The sequence below is a fragment of the Propithecus coquereli genome, unplaced genomic scaffold (genome assembly GCF_000956105.1).
Source record: "Propithecus coquereli isolate 6110/MARCELLA unplaced genomic scaffold, Pcoq_1.0 Scaffold285, whole genome shotgun sequence".
In the NCBI taxonomy this organism is placed as follows: Eukaryota; Metazoa; Chordata; class Mammalia; order Primates; family Indriidae; genus Propithecus; species Propithecus coquereli.
This window is the reverse complement of record NW_012148452.1, coordinates 1,491,521-1,508,905: the sequence shown is the minus strand read 5'-3', so window position 1 is coordinate 1,508,905 and position 17,385 is coordinate 1,491,521. Positions and strand designations below refer to the sequence as shown.

Here is a 17,385-nt window from a genome sequence, read left to right as displayed (position 1 = left end):
TTTCATTAACCTCATAAAGAGGGTATCATATAGTATGTAATCTTTTGGGACTTTTCACTTAATATATTGCTCTTATTGTGTATTGCTGAAGATTATTCATTTTGACTGGTATATATTATTACATTGGGTGCTTGATTATTCATCTAGTTTCCCAATAATGAACATTTGGATTATTTCCATTTTTCCGCTGTTTTGAACATTGCTTCCACAAGCATTTATTAGTGAAAGATAGTTGGACGCATAGGAAAGAGCCTAAGAGAATGATAAAAAAGGACAACTAAGAAGTGGGAAATAGTGAATAAAAAGAGACATTGAATATAAACAAGATACTTCAACTCTTGGTTTTGTGTACGGCCAAATTTGGGCAAACTCACAACACAGATGTACCTGTGGCATGCCAGGCTAGGCTGTTTGCTTCCCCCACAGGTAGCACTGGAAAGATGCAAGAATTACTGTTGACAGTTATGTCTCTGGTGGTCAGGTTTAATATTAATTTTTACAGAGGTTTGAATGCTATGCTGATGCCTGCCCCAAAGGGCTTCTATTCTCAATGTAACTATGGAGTGGTCTAGCTAAATATGATACCCTAAATATGCCTTTGGCCTATGGTGTTCTTAGTACAATATGTCATTGTATGACAGTCCTAAGGTCCCACAGAAAATATAGGCCCTACCCCCAAATTTTAAATTTAAAGTTCCCATCTCCCAATTAGAAATTATAATTAATAGATTTATTTCTTGGACAGTTCCAGAAAGTAGTGCCAGTGTCATTAGGTTTGGGGAAGTTTCTTTATTGCTCTGTCAAAAGGTTGGTCTAGTTATATATGTAAATCTGAAAAGATATAATGAATTAGTCATATATTCTGAGAGACGTTAAAATACAGATAATAGCCTTTTGGTTTATGGTTTGTTTAGCAAATGTTTCTCTGAAAAATTTCTCTAAAAAGATTAGGCATGTAATGGAGTTTTTTACTCTTTGGTATCCCAGGTTGAAATAAGTCAAGGGATAGAATCAAAGAACAGAGAACTTTCAAGCTCAAAAGGCAGTACATTTGTTGTGGTCTTTTTTTTTCTTTAATTACTATTTAAAACTAATTTTTATTTAATTTTAGACTTTCTCCAATGAGAAAGACCTGTACATATTTCTGAAAGAGCATAACCAAATCTAATTTTAAAAAGCATGATTAAAATGACAAAATCCAATATTCTCACCAAATAGAGTATGAGAATTCCCAGAAAATAACATTAAGCATATGACTCGCAACAAACCATATGCAGAACATTGGCTCATTGTCAGGTTGCCAGAGTCTTATTGGAAGACAAAGTCCCCAGTTTTACCACACAAGAAAAGTTTCCATAACTCAATCATTGAACTTGAGGACTGGGGGATGGGGTTGGCTAGAACAGGGACTTTTTACCAGATACAGAATGTTCCATGCTCTTCTTCGTTGTCTCCTATTTCTGAGTTAACTTGATGTTTGACCTCAGAGTCAGGCTCGCCTGTGGCAAGAGAGATCATTTTAACCAGTGAGTAATTAAATACTTGAATCCAAATGTTGTTTCTTCTTTCTCACTCTATGGCAAGTGGTCAGAATGAGCTATGTGAGCCTGGACTTTTTTTTCCACAGAAAGGAAATCTATCTTTTTCATTTTAAAATATAAAATGGTCCATATACTTAATTCTCTTTGACTTTGACCATTGTAAAATAATCAAAAAAAGATATGGAAGTGTGGAACATAAACGTGTATTATCTGAAAAAAGGGTAGAGTTTAAGGTTTAACATAGGTTTTAAGACCCCAGCTGCTGAGACACAGTTGTACACTCTGACTTTAACATTAACCTCCTTCTGCAGTTTAGGAAAACTCCTTTCTTTTCATGTTTATGGTAGTTTATATATCCTTCTCTTTCGACACTTGGCCCTTCTATATTTTTGTTATAAATATTTATTGACTAAATGAATACATTCATTCATTAAATAGGAGAGACCACTGTGTATTTTAGGCTGAGGGTAAGACTCTATCTAGTAAAAAGCTAGAGATAGAAAATTCAGATGAAAAAAGGAAGGATGTGGGAAGGAAATTAACATTTAGTAAGCACCCACTGTACCAAATGCTTTACATAAATTTTTATTTAATATCCATAACAAGGCTGGGTGTGGTGGCTCACTGATCTGTCATAGGCAAGATGATCCCCTTGAGGTCAGGAGTTTGAGACCAGCCTGAGCAAGAGCGAGACCCCGTCTCTACCAAAAATGGAAAAAATTAGCCTGGCATGGTGGAGTGGGCCTGTCGTCCCAGTTACTCAGGAGGGTGAAGCAGGAACATCACTTGAGCCCAGGAATCTGAGGTTGCTGATGCCATGGCACTCTATCTAGCCTGGGCAACAGAGCAAGACTCTGTCTCAAAACATAATAATAATAATAATATCCATAACAAAACCTATGAGGTTCCATCACTGTGTAGATGGAGAAACCAAGGCATAGAGAAGTTAAATTCATATAAATGGTTAAGAGATGAATGGAGATAGGATCAAGAAACAGGGTAGATTCGTTATCTTCTTTAACCAGTTCTTCCTTGAAAACTGGAGTGAAGATTCCAAGATGTCTTGAGGTAGAGAAGGGGCACATCGAGGGAGCACCGTAGAAGGCAGTGAGGTAATTTGCTGGGATTTGGACCAGAGTTCCATTTTCAAACAGCTGCTGTGTGGATTGACGGGGAGTCAGCATGAATTCTTTCTGTCCACTCTCCTTGTCCACGTGTGCATCCGCCTGTGCACAGCTGTAGCCAGTTACTACTATGGTAACTTTTAATGAGAAATCTACTGGTTTCTATACTGTACATTTAAGTGCATTTTTTTTTCCTCCCCCAACATGCTTCTGGATTGAATTCCTTGAGGGCAGAGATCATGACTTTTTTTTTTCTGTTATCTACTTGTATTTAGTGATTTTTCTGCCTAAGTAATCTTTGGAATAATTAGATTATGTTTAGGTAAGATTGAATTCCATTCAATACAGTCACTTTTTTTAATCCTCTCACCGTGGTGCCCACTTTCAATGATCTCCAGGGCAGTAAGCTTCAGTGCCATCTCACCTTAAATTTTAAATTCTGTAAACTATTCTTTATTCTTGACCTTTGGGTCTTTAGCTCCCTATTGCTGATTTTTCATTGTTAGATCTCAGTGAGTATTCAAGCCAACTTAGATCTGTCACTATAAAAAGCTGCCACCAGGCTGGGCATGGTGACACTCCTAGCTACTGAGGCCTATCCCTTGAAACCAGGAGTTCAAGGTTGTAGTGCACTATGATTGCACCACTGCATTCCAGCCTGGGCAACTTTGCCACCAGTCTGTCATTTTCTATAAATGAAATCAGTTGATTTTTAACAGGGTTTTGTTTTGGCAACTAATCAGTTTTACTTGGTTGTTATAGACCTCTCCTTTAGCCTTTAGCTCTGGCCTCATTCATTAACATAAATGCCTGCTTGGCTGCTGCTGCTCAAGTCTTCATTCTGAAGCAAGGCTGGTTTTGTTTTCTAGAGCTTCTCTTTAATGATAGCGTATTTCAAAGACTAGCTGCTAATTATAAGGTCTTACTTCCATTCTGATTCTTATAGAAAACAATTCCAAATGTTCAAAAGCAAGTGCGATTTCAAATTCTTTTGTGACAAAAACATGCTGTTAGGCAGTAGCAACAATACACCTGTTAAAATACACCTGGATAAAGCAATGGTCTTCTCCACAGCCAGGAAGAAACGGATGGTGTCATGTGTTTATAATACCACTCAGCACACAATGTACTAAGTTGAGTACAAAAGAGGTTTTAATCATTTGAAAGGGGTACAGATGTGAATGAAATCCAAGATGTTTTAATCCCACATCCTGAGGTTGGATCACAACGAGTTTTAGAACTTTCTAGTCTCTGCCAGAGACTATATCAATCCAAACTTGTATATGTGAGAAAGCCCTAGATTTTCTATTATAGAGTATAATTTTCTTTTCTTTTCTTTTTTTTTTTTTGAGACCGAGTTTCACTCTGTTGCCCTGAGTAGAATGCTGGGGCGCCAGCCTAACTCATAGCAACCTCAAACTCCTGGACTGAAGCGATCCTCCTGCTTCAGCTTCCCCAGTAGCTGGGACTACAGGCGCACGTGCCACGACGCCCAGCTAATTTTTCTATTTTTAGTAGAGACCAGGTCTTTTCGCTCAGGCTGGTCGCGGACTCCTGAGCTCAAGAGATCCTCCTGCGTTGGCCTCCCAGAGTGCTAGGATTACAGGCGTGAGCCACCGCATGGCTAGAGTATAATTTTCATCCTGAGTTTATTTTATGTTGGAGTGCTCTTCCAAGATACTGGAATGTAAAGGAACTTTATTTGTTTTTCTTTTCTTTTTTTTGTTTTTTTTTTTAAAAAGTCCTTGAACCTGGAGAAAGGAACTCGATTTCTTGATTTGGGTGAGGTACCACATTTCATATCCGAAGCAAGTAGAATACATCAGTTAACAGTTTTTTCTTATAATATCAGTTTCAAAGATTGATACTCGATTCATTGAAATGGTAAAGATAACACTTTAATTCCAGGCACACAGGATTACCAGATCCTATTTTTACCAGGTTACATATGTTGCTTTTCATTTAGCACTAGTTCATTTACTTATTCCTGGATTAATTAGGTAACAATTGGTGTCTTTTTTTTTTCCCCCCCTTTTTTTCCCCTCTAATTTCTGAGGACTGGAAAGCTATAAATATTAATGAGAGACAGCACAATGGCCTTTGACTTCTTCAGAAAGATTGCATGATAAACTCACCCGCACCCATCCTACCCCTTTTCTGAGCAGTGTGCTTTAGGAGGAAAGACAGTTTCATGTGGAGGGTAATCTATCATTGTTTAATCAGGCCAGGAGTCTGAGGTCCATTCTGAGTCACTATGAATAGAGCCCTAGTATTGGTTAGTCCCCAGGGAAACTGGTGGTTAAATACTGTGAGAATCTTTATCTGACAGGAAATGACAACTCATTAAAATACTAGCCGTTAAGCCTGTTTAGATCACTGCCTAGGGGGTGGGGAGGAAAATTTAACTCTATGCTGTTTGACTAAAATGTGCACATTTCTGAAAATAGAGAATTACTTACAAGACTGCTACCAAGAAAGGGAATCGCTAGTCCATCCTGCTGCTGAATTTATACCACACCCGCATTGCCTCCTTTATATAGAAGACAGATCAGCAACTAATGGCACTAGGGTGGGGAGGGGCTTTTATTTCATTCCTGAAAATATACCCATCTTGTACTTTAAATGTAAAATTAAATTGCTTCTGCAGAAGAATCTCTTGGTTTTAGTTAGAAGAGGACTATTTTCTATTTAAGGCTCTACTACTATGCTTCTGGGCCAAATCTCAGTTGATAGAAGAATTCTCTGGGGTCAGAGAATAAATTTGATTTATTAATTTACGTACAGTGGTCCTCATTCAATCAAGAAAATTCTAAAGGCCTTGATATTTATTTGGAATGTAATTAAAATTTATAACTGTGGGCACAGGTTTTCAGTGTCTTGAGGTTTGTCTATCCAGATTCTTAAAGGCTCTCTTTATAGTTGCCCATTAGAAGAATGAGAGAAAAGGAGACATCTAATGTACATTTTTGTAGAAATGGCTTTTTTTTTCTTGTGATGTATTACCTAACAGTCTTACATTGCATTGGTCTGCTAACTAAGCCTTAAGATGTTTGTTACCTTTTGGGAACAAGGTGTATTTGTAACCCTTGTAGTTCAGCCTCATGGTCGAAACTGGTGTTCTCTACCATCAGAGTGGGACTAAAGTAATAGAAGTTCTGTTTAGATTTATTTTGATCTGTTTTTCTTTTTGTGTATTTTTATAATGTATATAATATTATTGTGTAACACATATAAAAATTTATATGGCTATACATGCATTGAGGATGTAGCTTAGGTCTGATGGGCACTCCCTCAATCCATGTGAGAAAATCACATGTCCTGGAGAGTACAAAGATAATCTAAGGAAAGAGTGGGAGTTCCACAATACAAAAGAGGCTTACAGTGGGCCCCTCGATAATTTGTTCACTTTTAGCTTATTGTAACTTACTGTGTCTTTTCTGTACCACATTAATCAGATTCATAGGTGAGAATTTCTAGTTTAACCCTCACAAAACAGACAAGTGGCTTGAAAAGGTTCTTTCAAAGAAACATTAGAATGATTGGAGATAATCAGTCATATGTGCTTAATGATGGGAATACATTCTGAGAAATGTGTTCTTAGGCAGTTTCATCCTTGTGGGAACATCATGGAGTGAACTCACACAAACCTAAACGGTATAGCCTACTACACACCTGGGCTATTTGGTATAGTTATTGCTCCTAGCCTACAAACCTATACAACATATTACTGTAGTGAATACTGTAGGCAATTGTGACACAATGGTAATCGTGTATCTAAACCACAGAAAATGTACAGTAAAAATATGGTATAAAGGATAAAAAATGGTATACCTGACTAGAGCACTTAAATCATGAATGGAGCTTACAAGACTGGAAGCTGCTCTGGGTGAGTCAGTGAGTGTTGAGTGAATATAAAGGCATAGGACATTACTGTACCCTTAGGCTGTACTAAATTCATTTTTAAAAAAATTGTTCTTCTTTCTTCAATAATAAATTGACCTTAGCTTACTATAACTTTTTTACTTCCTAAGCTTTTTCTTTAACTTTTTGACTCTTTTGTAGTAACACTTAGCTTAAGACACAAGCACATTATACAGCTGTATTTTATTTATGCCCTTATTTTATAAGCTTTTTTGTAACTTTTTTTTTAACTTTTTAACCTTTTTCATTAAAAACAACATAAGGGCTGGGCGCAGTGGCTCACACCTGTAATCCTAGCACTCTGGGAGGCTGAGGTGGGAGGATCATTTGAGCTCAGGAGTTTGAGACCAGCCTGAGCAAGAGTTAGACCCTGTCTCTACTAAAAAATAGAAAAATTAGCCGGGCATCGTAGCACATCCCTGTAGTCCCAGCTACTCGGGAGGCTGAGGCAGGAGGATCGCCTGAGCCCAGGAGTTTGAGGCTGCAGTGAGCTAGGCTACAGAGTGAAAAAAAAAAAGGAAATTGAATATCCCTCCTCACCCCTCCTTTAAAAAAAAAAAAAGAAGGAAAAATGACACAAGAAGGCACAGTGGCATAGTAGCATGTACCTATAATCCCAGCTAATTAATCAAGGAATTTTTCACTTTCATTATAATCTTATCAGGCCGCCCTTGAGTATATGGTCTGTCATTGACTAAAATGTTATGTGGTGCATTGCTATACTAATTATGCATTCACAAGGAATAGCAAAAAAGAAAAAATTGCAGCACTGGCATTTCACTGGTTCCTAGTATAAGCTTTTCAGTAGCCACATTAATGGAGGTAAAAAGAATGACAAGCTAAATCAGATTCTCGAAAGTCAAACAAAAAGTTTAGAAATGATCAATCTTAATAAAGGACAAACCAGGCATGGTGGTTTGCACCTGTAATCCCAGCTATTTGGGAGACTGAGGCTGGAGAATTGCTTGAGGCCAGGAGTTCAAGACCAGCCTGGGAGATATAGCGAGACCTCCATCTAAAAAAAGATAATAAGGCTGAGGCGGGCAGATTGTTTGAACTCAGGAGTTCGAGACCAGCCTGAGCAAGAGTGAGGTGCCCGTCTCTACTAAAACAATAGAAAGAAATTAGCTGGACAACTAAAAATATATAGAAAAAAAAATTAGCGAGGCATGGTGGTGCATGCCTGTAGTCCCAGCTACTCAGGAAGCTGAGGCAAGAGGATCACTTGAGCCCAGGAGTTTGAGGTTGCTGTGAGCTAGGCTGACACCACGGTACTCTAGCCTGGGCAACACAGTGAGACTCTGTCTCAAAAAAATAAATTAATTAAATAAAATTTTTAAAAAAGATAATAAAGGCTAAGTATATAATATGCCTTGAAATATTACCTAATGTCACAAAATCTATAATTCATAAGACATTTAAATTTTTTATCTTTATTTTATCTTTTGAAATTTATATTTGTGTATTTTGCTATGTGCATAAGTAACATAAATATGATATAAACACACACATCTCAAAAATGTTTTTAGACCATTGGTCTAGCCTGCTTTGCCCTTAATAGCTACTTTCTGTGCTTTCAAAAAGAATGTCATCAGTAGTCTACTTCAAAAGATTTCTGTTATGCTTTCTGAATTACAGCAGCGGTAGGTTTGGACCTTTTTTTCCCTTTCTTTTAATAGTACCCTTGACCTGAATCTTCTCCTAAAAGCATTTTTTTTCATTTATAAGCTTTCAAGGATATGACTAATTATATCTTGAGACTGTGTAGACTTTGTGAATCATCACAGGGATGTTAAATAACCCAGCCTCAACGTACTGCACAAACACTGAAATAAAGGTATAAACCATGTGCCCATACTTTTTCCTAAGAAAAAAGTCTTATGACTCTATAGCCTCTTTACTAAGAACCCGTATCAGACAGTTATGTTTTTCAGGAAAGTGGATGTAACTTACATGCTCACATTCATGCTAAGATCCTCAAAAAAGTGGTTAAAAAGGAGCAGAGCCTGTATTAAATTAAAAATTTACTTGATTAATACCTGTACAATATTCTTGGGCATTTCAACTGATTAACCTTTAAGTACACCCTCTGTAACTAGGGTTAAACAACAAGACAAATCAAGATGTTTTTTAAGTTCATTTCTTTCTGTGTTATTAAGCACAGTGCCTCCATTTCATGAAGACATAATAATGCAAAACACACACCTGGAAAAATTGAAACAGAATCATCAACAGTTTAAGGAAGATTTCAGATCTTCTGATAGCAAGTCCTAGTTTGATGGCTATCTTCATCATGGAGAAGAAATTCAAAGTAAATCAGGTGGTGTGTTTTTCATATCTGGTGAATCAACTTGTTTGAGACTTACACAATTTGAAAAGAGTCCCTTGAAAAACAGGAATAATAATGACCCATGAATTCTAGGCGTGCTTGGAATGGGTGTGTGCTCCATATTAACCAACAAATGAAAATTTAAGCATTGTGAAAAACAGGAGTAATCACCCCACCCACTCCCTATACAACCTCTGCCAATTGTGATGCTTCCTCTGGAAGATTTTCTGACGTTCCCGGATACAGAGAATAGTGCAGACCTTTTTAATGAAATTATGAGGAGAGTTTAAAATACAGATTTCTTGTCAGATAAGTGATTTCCAAAACCAGAGTAACATATGTACTAAAAACTACAGAAAAATAATAGATTTTGTTTGCAAGATGGTCAGGGCTTTCGACAGAATTTTGCACAAACATTATTTTGAATGGACTTTTTAAACAGTATTTAAGTTTGCAAAGAAGTTTATCTTGAGTCTAGTTATGTAAACATAGGAAAATATCATTCCCATGAAACCAATTTTGAGCCCTGAGTAGGTTTGGAGTTTTGTGAGTTTTTTCTTTAACTTTTAAAAATATTTTGTTTGCATTTCTGAGGGGTGTTTTTCTTTTTTAAAATCAGTAACAGAAGTGCAAGAATTGTTATTAAAATAATTTGTTGGATTTTTTTTTTTTTGATGGTGTGATCATAGCTCAGTGTAGCCTCCAACTCCTGAGTTCATGTGATCCTCCTGCCTCAGCCTCTCAAGTATCTAGTACTACAGGCATGCACCAACCACATCCAGCTAATTTTTTAAAAAATTTTTGTAGATACAGGATCTTCTCTATGTTACCCAGGGTGGTTGTGGACCATGCAGGACCTGGGTTTTGTTTGTTTTAGAGATAGGGTCTTACTGTGTTGCCCAGGCTGCAGTGCTGTGGCTATGTTTTACAGGTGTGATAATAATGAACTACAGTCTCCAATTCCTGGGCTCAAGTGATCCTCCTGCCTCAGCCTCCCAAGTAGCTGGGACTACAGGCACGAACCACCACACCCAGCAGAAATTTGTTTTTTGATGTTACATTTGCTGTTTGTGTGTGCCAAGAATAAACATACCAATATACTACTACCTGCTAAGATTTTTCTGCCCACCATGTTGAAGGTCCACAGCAAGTAAAAGCAAATGAGATCAACTTTTTTCTTTCTCTTAAGGCTTTCTTACCTAGAACAAGTGGCTATTTACAAGATTAGTTTAAGTTATGTTTTAGTTTAACAGTTGGCTGAAAAATAGTTCTTCGTGTGTTTGTTCTCCTACCTTATGTTCTATACCACAAAATTGTAATTCTTTGAACTTAATCAAAGCCTAATGGCAGATAGAGGACTTCATTCACTCACTATTGATTGAGATTTGAGTCCTAGGAAGGTGCACAGGATTGCTCTGAATTTAATAGCTTTCAGAGAATGGTGTTTAGTCTATTTTCTAAGACAACTATAGAAAGCAACTGAATTGTGACACAAGTTATCTCTCATTACCCTGCAACTTGAGGATGGCCTGCATGGTGGCTCACATCTGTAATCCTAGCACTTTGGGAGGCTGAGGCAGGAGGATTGCTTAAGGCCAGGAGTTCTAGACCATCCTGGACAGCATAGTGAGACCCTATCTCTACACAAAAAACTAGCTGGATGTGGTGGCACGCACCTGTAGTCCCAGCTACTCAGGAGGCTCAGGCAGGAGGACATTTGAGCCCAGAAGTTTGAGATTGCAGTGAACTATGATGATGCCACTGCACTCTGGCCTGGGCAACAGAGTAAGACCCTGTCGCAAAAAAGAAAAAGAAAATAAGTTGAGGAATGAGGTTGCAGGCTGGCATTATTGTTTGCCTTAAATGTATGTTAAGAGTGAGAGTTATAATTTCAATTTTTATCTAGTTCATTACTAAAATAGCCTTAGTGATAATTAAGAAAAGTCTAGTATAAGAGTGCTTTGTCTAAGCTGAGGTATCAGTAGCCTAAGCCATTGTTTGTAGAGATAGAGAAATGGAAATAGAAGTAACTAAAATTTTGATGAATACATAGTAAAAGGTTAGGAGGATCTGACAAATAATTGGCTATGTAACACTGAATACCTAGATTTCAAATGTGTTCACTTTTAGATTTATTCAAATCGCGTGGTATTTGCTCATGATATTAATAGTTCTGGTCAATACATTGCTATAAAAACTTTTAATTCCTCTGTTTTCAATTATTTTCTTAGTCTTTCACGGGAATCTGCATAGAGACATCTCCTGTACCACCAAAAATTCCCCAAAGCATGTAATACATAACAACTTGGTAAATTAATCTCGGCATTATCCCCAAGATAATTCGTTGAAGTTACACATCACACCAGGCACAGTGGCTCACTCCTGTGACCCCAGCATGTTAAGTGGGGAGATCGTTTGATGCCAGGAGTTCAAGACCAGCCTGGGCAACATAACGAGACCCCATTTCTACCAAAAAAAAAAAAAAATTTAATTAGCAAGTCATGGTGATACACCTGTATCCTAGCTCCTCAGGAGGCTGAGACTGGAGGATCACTTGAGCCCAGGAGTTGAGGTTGCAGTGAGCTACAATCAGACCACTGCACTCTAGCCTGGGTGACAGAGCGAGACCTTGTCTTATTAAAAAAAAAAAAAAAAAAAAATGAGAGGCTGGTTCAAAGGCAGTGACTTATCTCAATCGATTGTTCACAGTTACAGATAAAACTCCTTGTTCTACCCTTTACTCCCTTCTCACTACTGTACTTGACTAATCATAAATAGCTAGATAGATAAATAAATAGTCAATGAGAGAGAGACTGAGACTGTAGAATGTGACTTCACCACACTTCTCCATCTTTGATGTCTGTCACAGGTCTTCTGGTCTAATCTGTACAGCCTCCACCTTTACCACATATGTTTGTTCAGACCTTTTTGTACATCCTTCATACTCACTAAAGGATCTTTCTGACAACTTCGCCCCACACTGATCTCTTCTTTTTCTCTCCAATTCCTTTAGCATATATCTTCTGTACCAAAAAATTTAATACTGAATTGTAAATTCTTTTGTACACAGATCAGTTCCTGTTTGTGTGTGTACTCACGCATGTGTTTTAAATCCACATAATAATTTTAAGTTCCTTGTAGGGATGGACTATTCCTTGCAGTTTGTTTTGGGTTTTTGTTTTTTTTCTTCATAGCAACTATTCAGTGACACTGAATAGGGACTCAGTTGTGTCTGGTGGTTAATAGGTAATAGGATCAAAGAAAAGTATCAGCCAGGAATTAGGAATTTGTTAGCTTCTGGTAAATATAGTAGCAAAAAAATTTCTCTTCTCCTACTCCTCTGCTTTTTATTACAAAAAGCAGTATCTGAATTGTTCTAGAAAAGAGGTGAAGTTAATTTAAATCAGTATACTTAATAGGGACAACATTAGGCGCTGTTACAAAAACATGTTGGAATACCTTTTGCTGGCCCTAGGAAAGAGTTTGGGTTTATTTACCTTTTAGCCCTCGTGTAACAGATGATTGAATAAAAAGTACAGAAAATAGAGGTGTTGATTTTCTAAGTAGCCCCAAGTTACCTTTTTAAAAAGGCCTGCAAGCCTGTCTAAAATAGAGCCTGGTAGCTTACAGCTGCCAAACCGGTTTAACAGCGCTGCCTCCCCGTATTCTGGGTGAGAGGGAGCTCCGAGTACATAAATTTATCAGAGATCACTATCCCAATCATCTCAGAACAAGTTGTTTAGTAATGTACTGGAGTTTCTGTGCAAACCATCTACCATAAACCACGAAATGATTCAAGGTTCACAGTTCCTTCTTTGTTCCTTTGTTAATCACTGACTTCTGACTAGTGGGAGGTGCCTCCCAAATTTGCTAATGCATTCTTTTTGGATAAAGATGACGCACAGATTGTCCTAATAAGGACTTAGATTGAGAAAGGACCGCCCCCTCTGAGAAGATGGGACAAGTCAGAGAGAGGGCGGGCAGTTTCTTTTTTAACTAGGGATGACACAAGCATAAGTCATTTCCTTATTAATCGGTTCAAACCAGTTCTTACAGGAACTGGTGGTGATAAATGTGGGCCTTCTCAGAAGTCATTCATTTTATTCTTTGTACCATACCAGTGTGCAGTATCAGCGGAGCTGTCCTCACTCTGAGGGCTAACTCTTCTGCCTGAAGTGGCTTCTGATTTACAGCTCTTAGTTTCTCCCAGACATGTTGGTGGGAGAGATTTTGCTCCTTTAAGGAGTTGTTAGAAGGAAGAATTTTTATCCACTTAAAAAGAGTAGACAGGCTTTCGGGAGCTCTCTGTTGCATTTTATTCCTCTTTCTATTCAATCCCTGCTTTTTGAGTCCAGGCGGTAAGTGGATTTTCTTTAACGTTTTTCCTGCTTTTCTTTCCAAATGTCTCTTTTTCCTTGGGCTACTGTACCCTGCTTCCAGTGCTGTCCCCGGCATAGGTCCATCTCTGCAGAAGCCATTCCAGGAATACCTGGAGGCTCAGCGGCAAAAGCTTCACCACAGAAGTGAAATGGGCACATCACAGGTGAGACTTTATTCTGGTTTCTTCTCCCACCCCGGGCAGTTTCAGGCTGAAATTACAGTCACTGCTCTCACTCGCATTTTTAGGCAAATAGAGTGAGGTTTGCTGGCCAGTCTTCCTTAACAGAAGTTGAGACTCTCTGTGTATGCTCTGCTGGGAAATTTGTCTTTGTCTTAAGCCGGAAAGTGTAACTTCTATTTTGTGCATCTTCTCCCAAAAACAAGGGTAGTGCTAATGGAAAATAATGGTTCTGTTTTGTAGCATGAGTTGTTGCCTTGATCTTAAATGATTTATTAGTAGATAAACTTCTTGAGTAGACTAAAAAGTTAAAATTTACAGCATAACAAAGTATTAGACATTCTGAGGTAACTTGAATATCTCCCTTCATTTTTGCTCTATTTTACTTTTCAGCTATGGAAAATGATTTTTTTTTTTTTTTTTACAAACCAGGGCTCTTAACATAGCTGAACTTTAAAACTTTAACTTAAACTAAGCCTGTCTTTTCTGTAAACAGTCCTGTGGCAAGGGAAATGACTAGAAGAGGATGAGTAAGCAATAACCTGAAACGGGAAACTTGAAAGAAGCACAGTTGTTTTTTTAATGGCCTTACCCTCTTCTTGTGGCCCTTTGCTGCCCTCAGTTGACCAACCGTGACCTCAGAAATAGATTTTTATATTTTAAAAACGGCTCCTAATACTGGAACAAAAATATTTAACTGTCTTGACAGTACTCAGCAAGTATGTGCATGGCGACTTCAGAGAGTAGAATTAATCAAAGGCTTTATTCTTAAGTCGTAGTTAAAAAGAAAAGATGACCTCACACTCTCCCCCATTCTAAAGTCTATAAATCAACGTTCACTTTATATCCAACAAGTGAAACCTTGATGACTGGAATAGCTGAGTGTAAAAAGGCCTTGAATGTAGGTGTCAGGGTAGCTGGGGACACATACTTTTCATGTTTAATTGTTTAGACTTTATCAGTTATAAGCTTCAAGTTCTCATTTCTTTAAAAGCGTTATAGATGATCCCCTTTTTACTACTGAACTAATGAAGCCTTTCTCCTTGCATTGTTCTGCATTTATTCCCGCAGGGAGAAAACTGGTTGTCCTGGATGTTTGAGAAGTTGGTCGTTGTGATGGTGTGTTACTTCATCCTGTCTATCATTAACTCCATGGCACAAAGTTATGCCAAACGAATCCAACAACGGTTGAACTCAGAGGAGAAAACTAAATAAGCAGAGAAAATTTTTAACTACAGAAATTAGAATGGATGGGTTCTGCCTTAAATTGGGAGGACTCCAAAGCAGGAAGGAAAATTCCATTTTCCAACCTGTATCAATTTTAAAAACTTTTTTCCTGAAAGCAGTTTAGTCCATATTTTGCACTGACATACTTTTCCTTTGTGTGTTAAGGTAAGGTATCCACCCTCAAATCAATCCCTGTTGTATTTTATTAGGGTGGAATGTGATGTTCAGCAGCGAACTTAACAGAAACCGGCCTTCTGTTCGTTACTTCTCAAAAGGCCCACATGGTACAATTAGAGAATTCCCACCACACAAAAAAAGTTCCTAAATATGTCAAGCTTTTGAGGCTTGTCACAAATGATTGCTTTGTTTTTCTAAGTCATCAGAATGTATATAAATTATCTAGGTTGGATAACAATCTTGCATGTCTATCATGGTACAATTTATTATGCTATCCTGCCCAACCCTTCCTTTCCCACCCTCAAAAAAGGCCATATGATGCATTGCACACCCTCTGGGGAAACTGATCTTTAAATTTTGAGACAGTATAAGGAAAATCTGGTTGGTGTCTCACAAATGAGCAGACACCATTTTTTATTCTGTATATTTAGAATGAAGTCGTGAAAAAACTTTATAAAGACATCTTTGATCATTCCAAAATTGTGTCCGTTTTCTTGAGCGTTTTGATTTTTTACTTCCTTTTAGCTTCTACCTACGGAATGGCAGCCTTGCCAAATCCACCTACAACCCGGATTTCTTAAGCCTTCATTTATTTGCATGAAAGAGCCACCACCAAGGCATCTTTTGTTACGCTGAAATTGGGCGGCTACACACTGCCAAATGGCACCTCTGGGATTGGTCTAGCCTGGGGATTTCTTGGTTTTGAAAACTGGAGAGGAGAGGTGATAATATACAAATCAAAGGACTTTGGAGAGAGAGATTAGTATTTTTAATGAGTGTTTTTCTAAGCCACACTTTATCGTATCTGTGTTAATTTTTGCTAGCATGTACTCTGGTTTTAACAAATTTATATGTAACTGATTTTCTTACCTTTCTGTAAGTGTTTTATTCTTAATGTGATTTTCTTTTCCTTTAGGAAAATTGATACTGACATTATGTCAGAATAGAATTGGGGTTAAATCTCAACAGGCTAGAAATGCCTGATTTGTTTTATCAAATCCTGCCTGAATGTCTGCTTGTTTTGCCTACCGTCGTGACATCTCCATGGCTGTACCACCTTGTCGGGTAGCTTATCAGACTGATGTTGACTGTTGAATCTCATGGCAACAGCAGTCGATGGGCTGTCTGACATTTTGGTATCTTTCATCTGACCATCCATATCAAATGTTCTCATTCAGACATTACCCAGCATCATGGTTTACGATCAGAAACTCTGGTCCTTATGTCTAGTGGCACTTAGACTCCTTTATGCCATGATATTATAGCAGTATAGAGAGAGTATTTTATGGGAAATTGGGATAGTCTCCACGACCACAACTGAATAAATAAAGGACAAGTAACTGGCCTTGTAAGTTTTGAAAAGATTATACTTTTTAACAGTCTTCCCCCTACCACCAGGGACTTCCTAGCAATATGAAAAGCAGTACTCAAATGCTTTATTCTAAATAGATTCACATTAACTAACACAATATTTTAGATTCTTTAGATAATTAGTCTTGAGTTCCTAAGTCAGCCTCTTATTGTGTTTCATCTCCTTCACCTGCATTTTATTTGGTGTTTGTCTAAAGAAAGGAAAGAGGAAAGCAAATATAAATTGTACTATATTTTACTAAATCTTTGGGGTTTATTGATAAATTGTTTCAGGGTAGTATATTACAAAAAGAAAAACTTTGTTTTCTAGGCTGAAGGTCTAATTGATAAATGCATTTGACTTAATGATGACCATTTATTCACCATCTTTCAAATGAATTGGCTTTGAAAACAAATGAAGAGCAGCTCTCCTTCTTTCCTCCTTTAAGTGTTCCGGTGTGGCATGCTCAGATGTTCCTGCTGGGTTCCAGCTGGAGCGGTGTGATGTTCGGTGGTTTGTTTGCTCCTTTCTTGTATGAGACTGTATGATCCCGAAGATACACAGTACCTAGTTAATTCCAGCTGACAGAGACCAGAAAACTTGCAAGTAGATGGTTTGATACTACTGTAAATAAAAAGAGGGCCTGGGAACTCTGATTCCATCTCTGCTTTGTATAAGTCTCATTTTGTGCCTTACGCATCTACAGTGTTTTATTATGTTCTAAGTGACTCTCAAGCAGTATAGTATGTCAGCAGTTTATACACTTAAGAACTGACGAGCACCTCCCTTAAAACAGACAATGTAATGTGGAAAAGTGCAGTGTCCAGGCGGGGTGTGGTGGCTCACGCCTGTAATCCTAGCACTCTGGGAGGCCGAGGCAGGTGGATCGCTCAAGGTCAGGAGTTCGAGACCAGCCTGAGCAAAAGCAAGACCCCCGTCTCTACTAAAAATAGAAAGAAATTATCCGGACAACTAAAAAAATATGTATAGAAAAAATTAGCCGGGCATGGTGGCGCATGCCTGTAGTCCCAGCTACTCGGGAGGCTGAGGCAGGAGGATCCGTTGAGCCCAGGAGTGTGAGGTTGCTGTGAGCTAGGCTGACGCCACGGCACTCACTCTAGCCCAGGCAACAGAGTGAGACTCTGTCTCAAAAAAAA

General features: G+C 38.1%; 1 protein-coding gene across 1 annotated transcript in view; it reads left to right on the top strand.

Moving 5' to 3' along the window:
* VMP1 (vacuole membrane protein 1) overlaps positions 1–15,357 on the top strand; it is a 126,782-nt gene extending 111,425 nt beyond the window's left edge. The window contains exons 10-11 of the mRNA XM_012648426.1: positions 13,356–13,458; positions 14,545–15,357. Of these exons, the coding sequence (XP_012503880.1) occupies positions 13,356–13,458; positions 14,545–14,688 (247 nt within the window). The 3' untranslated portion in view covers positions 14,689–15,357. The remainder of the gene's footprint in view (positions 1–13,355; positions 13,459–14,544) is intronic.
* The last annotated feature ends 2,028 nt before the right edge of the window (positions 15,358–17,385 follow it).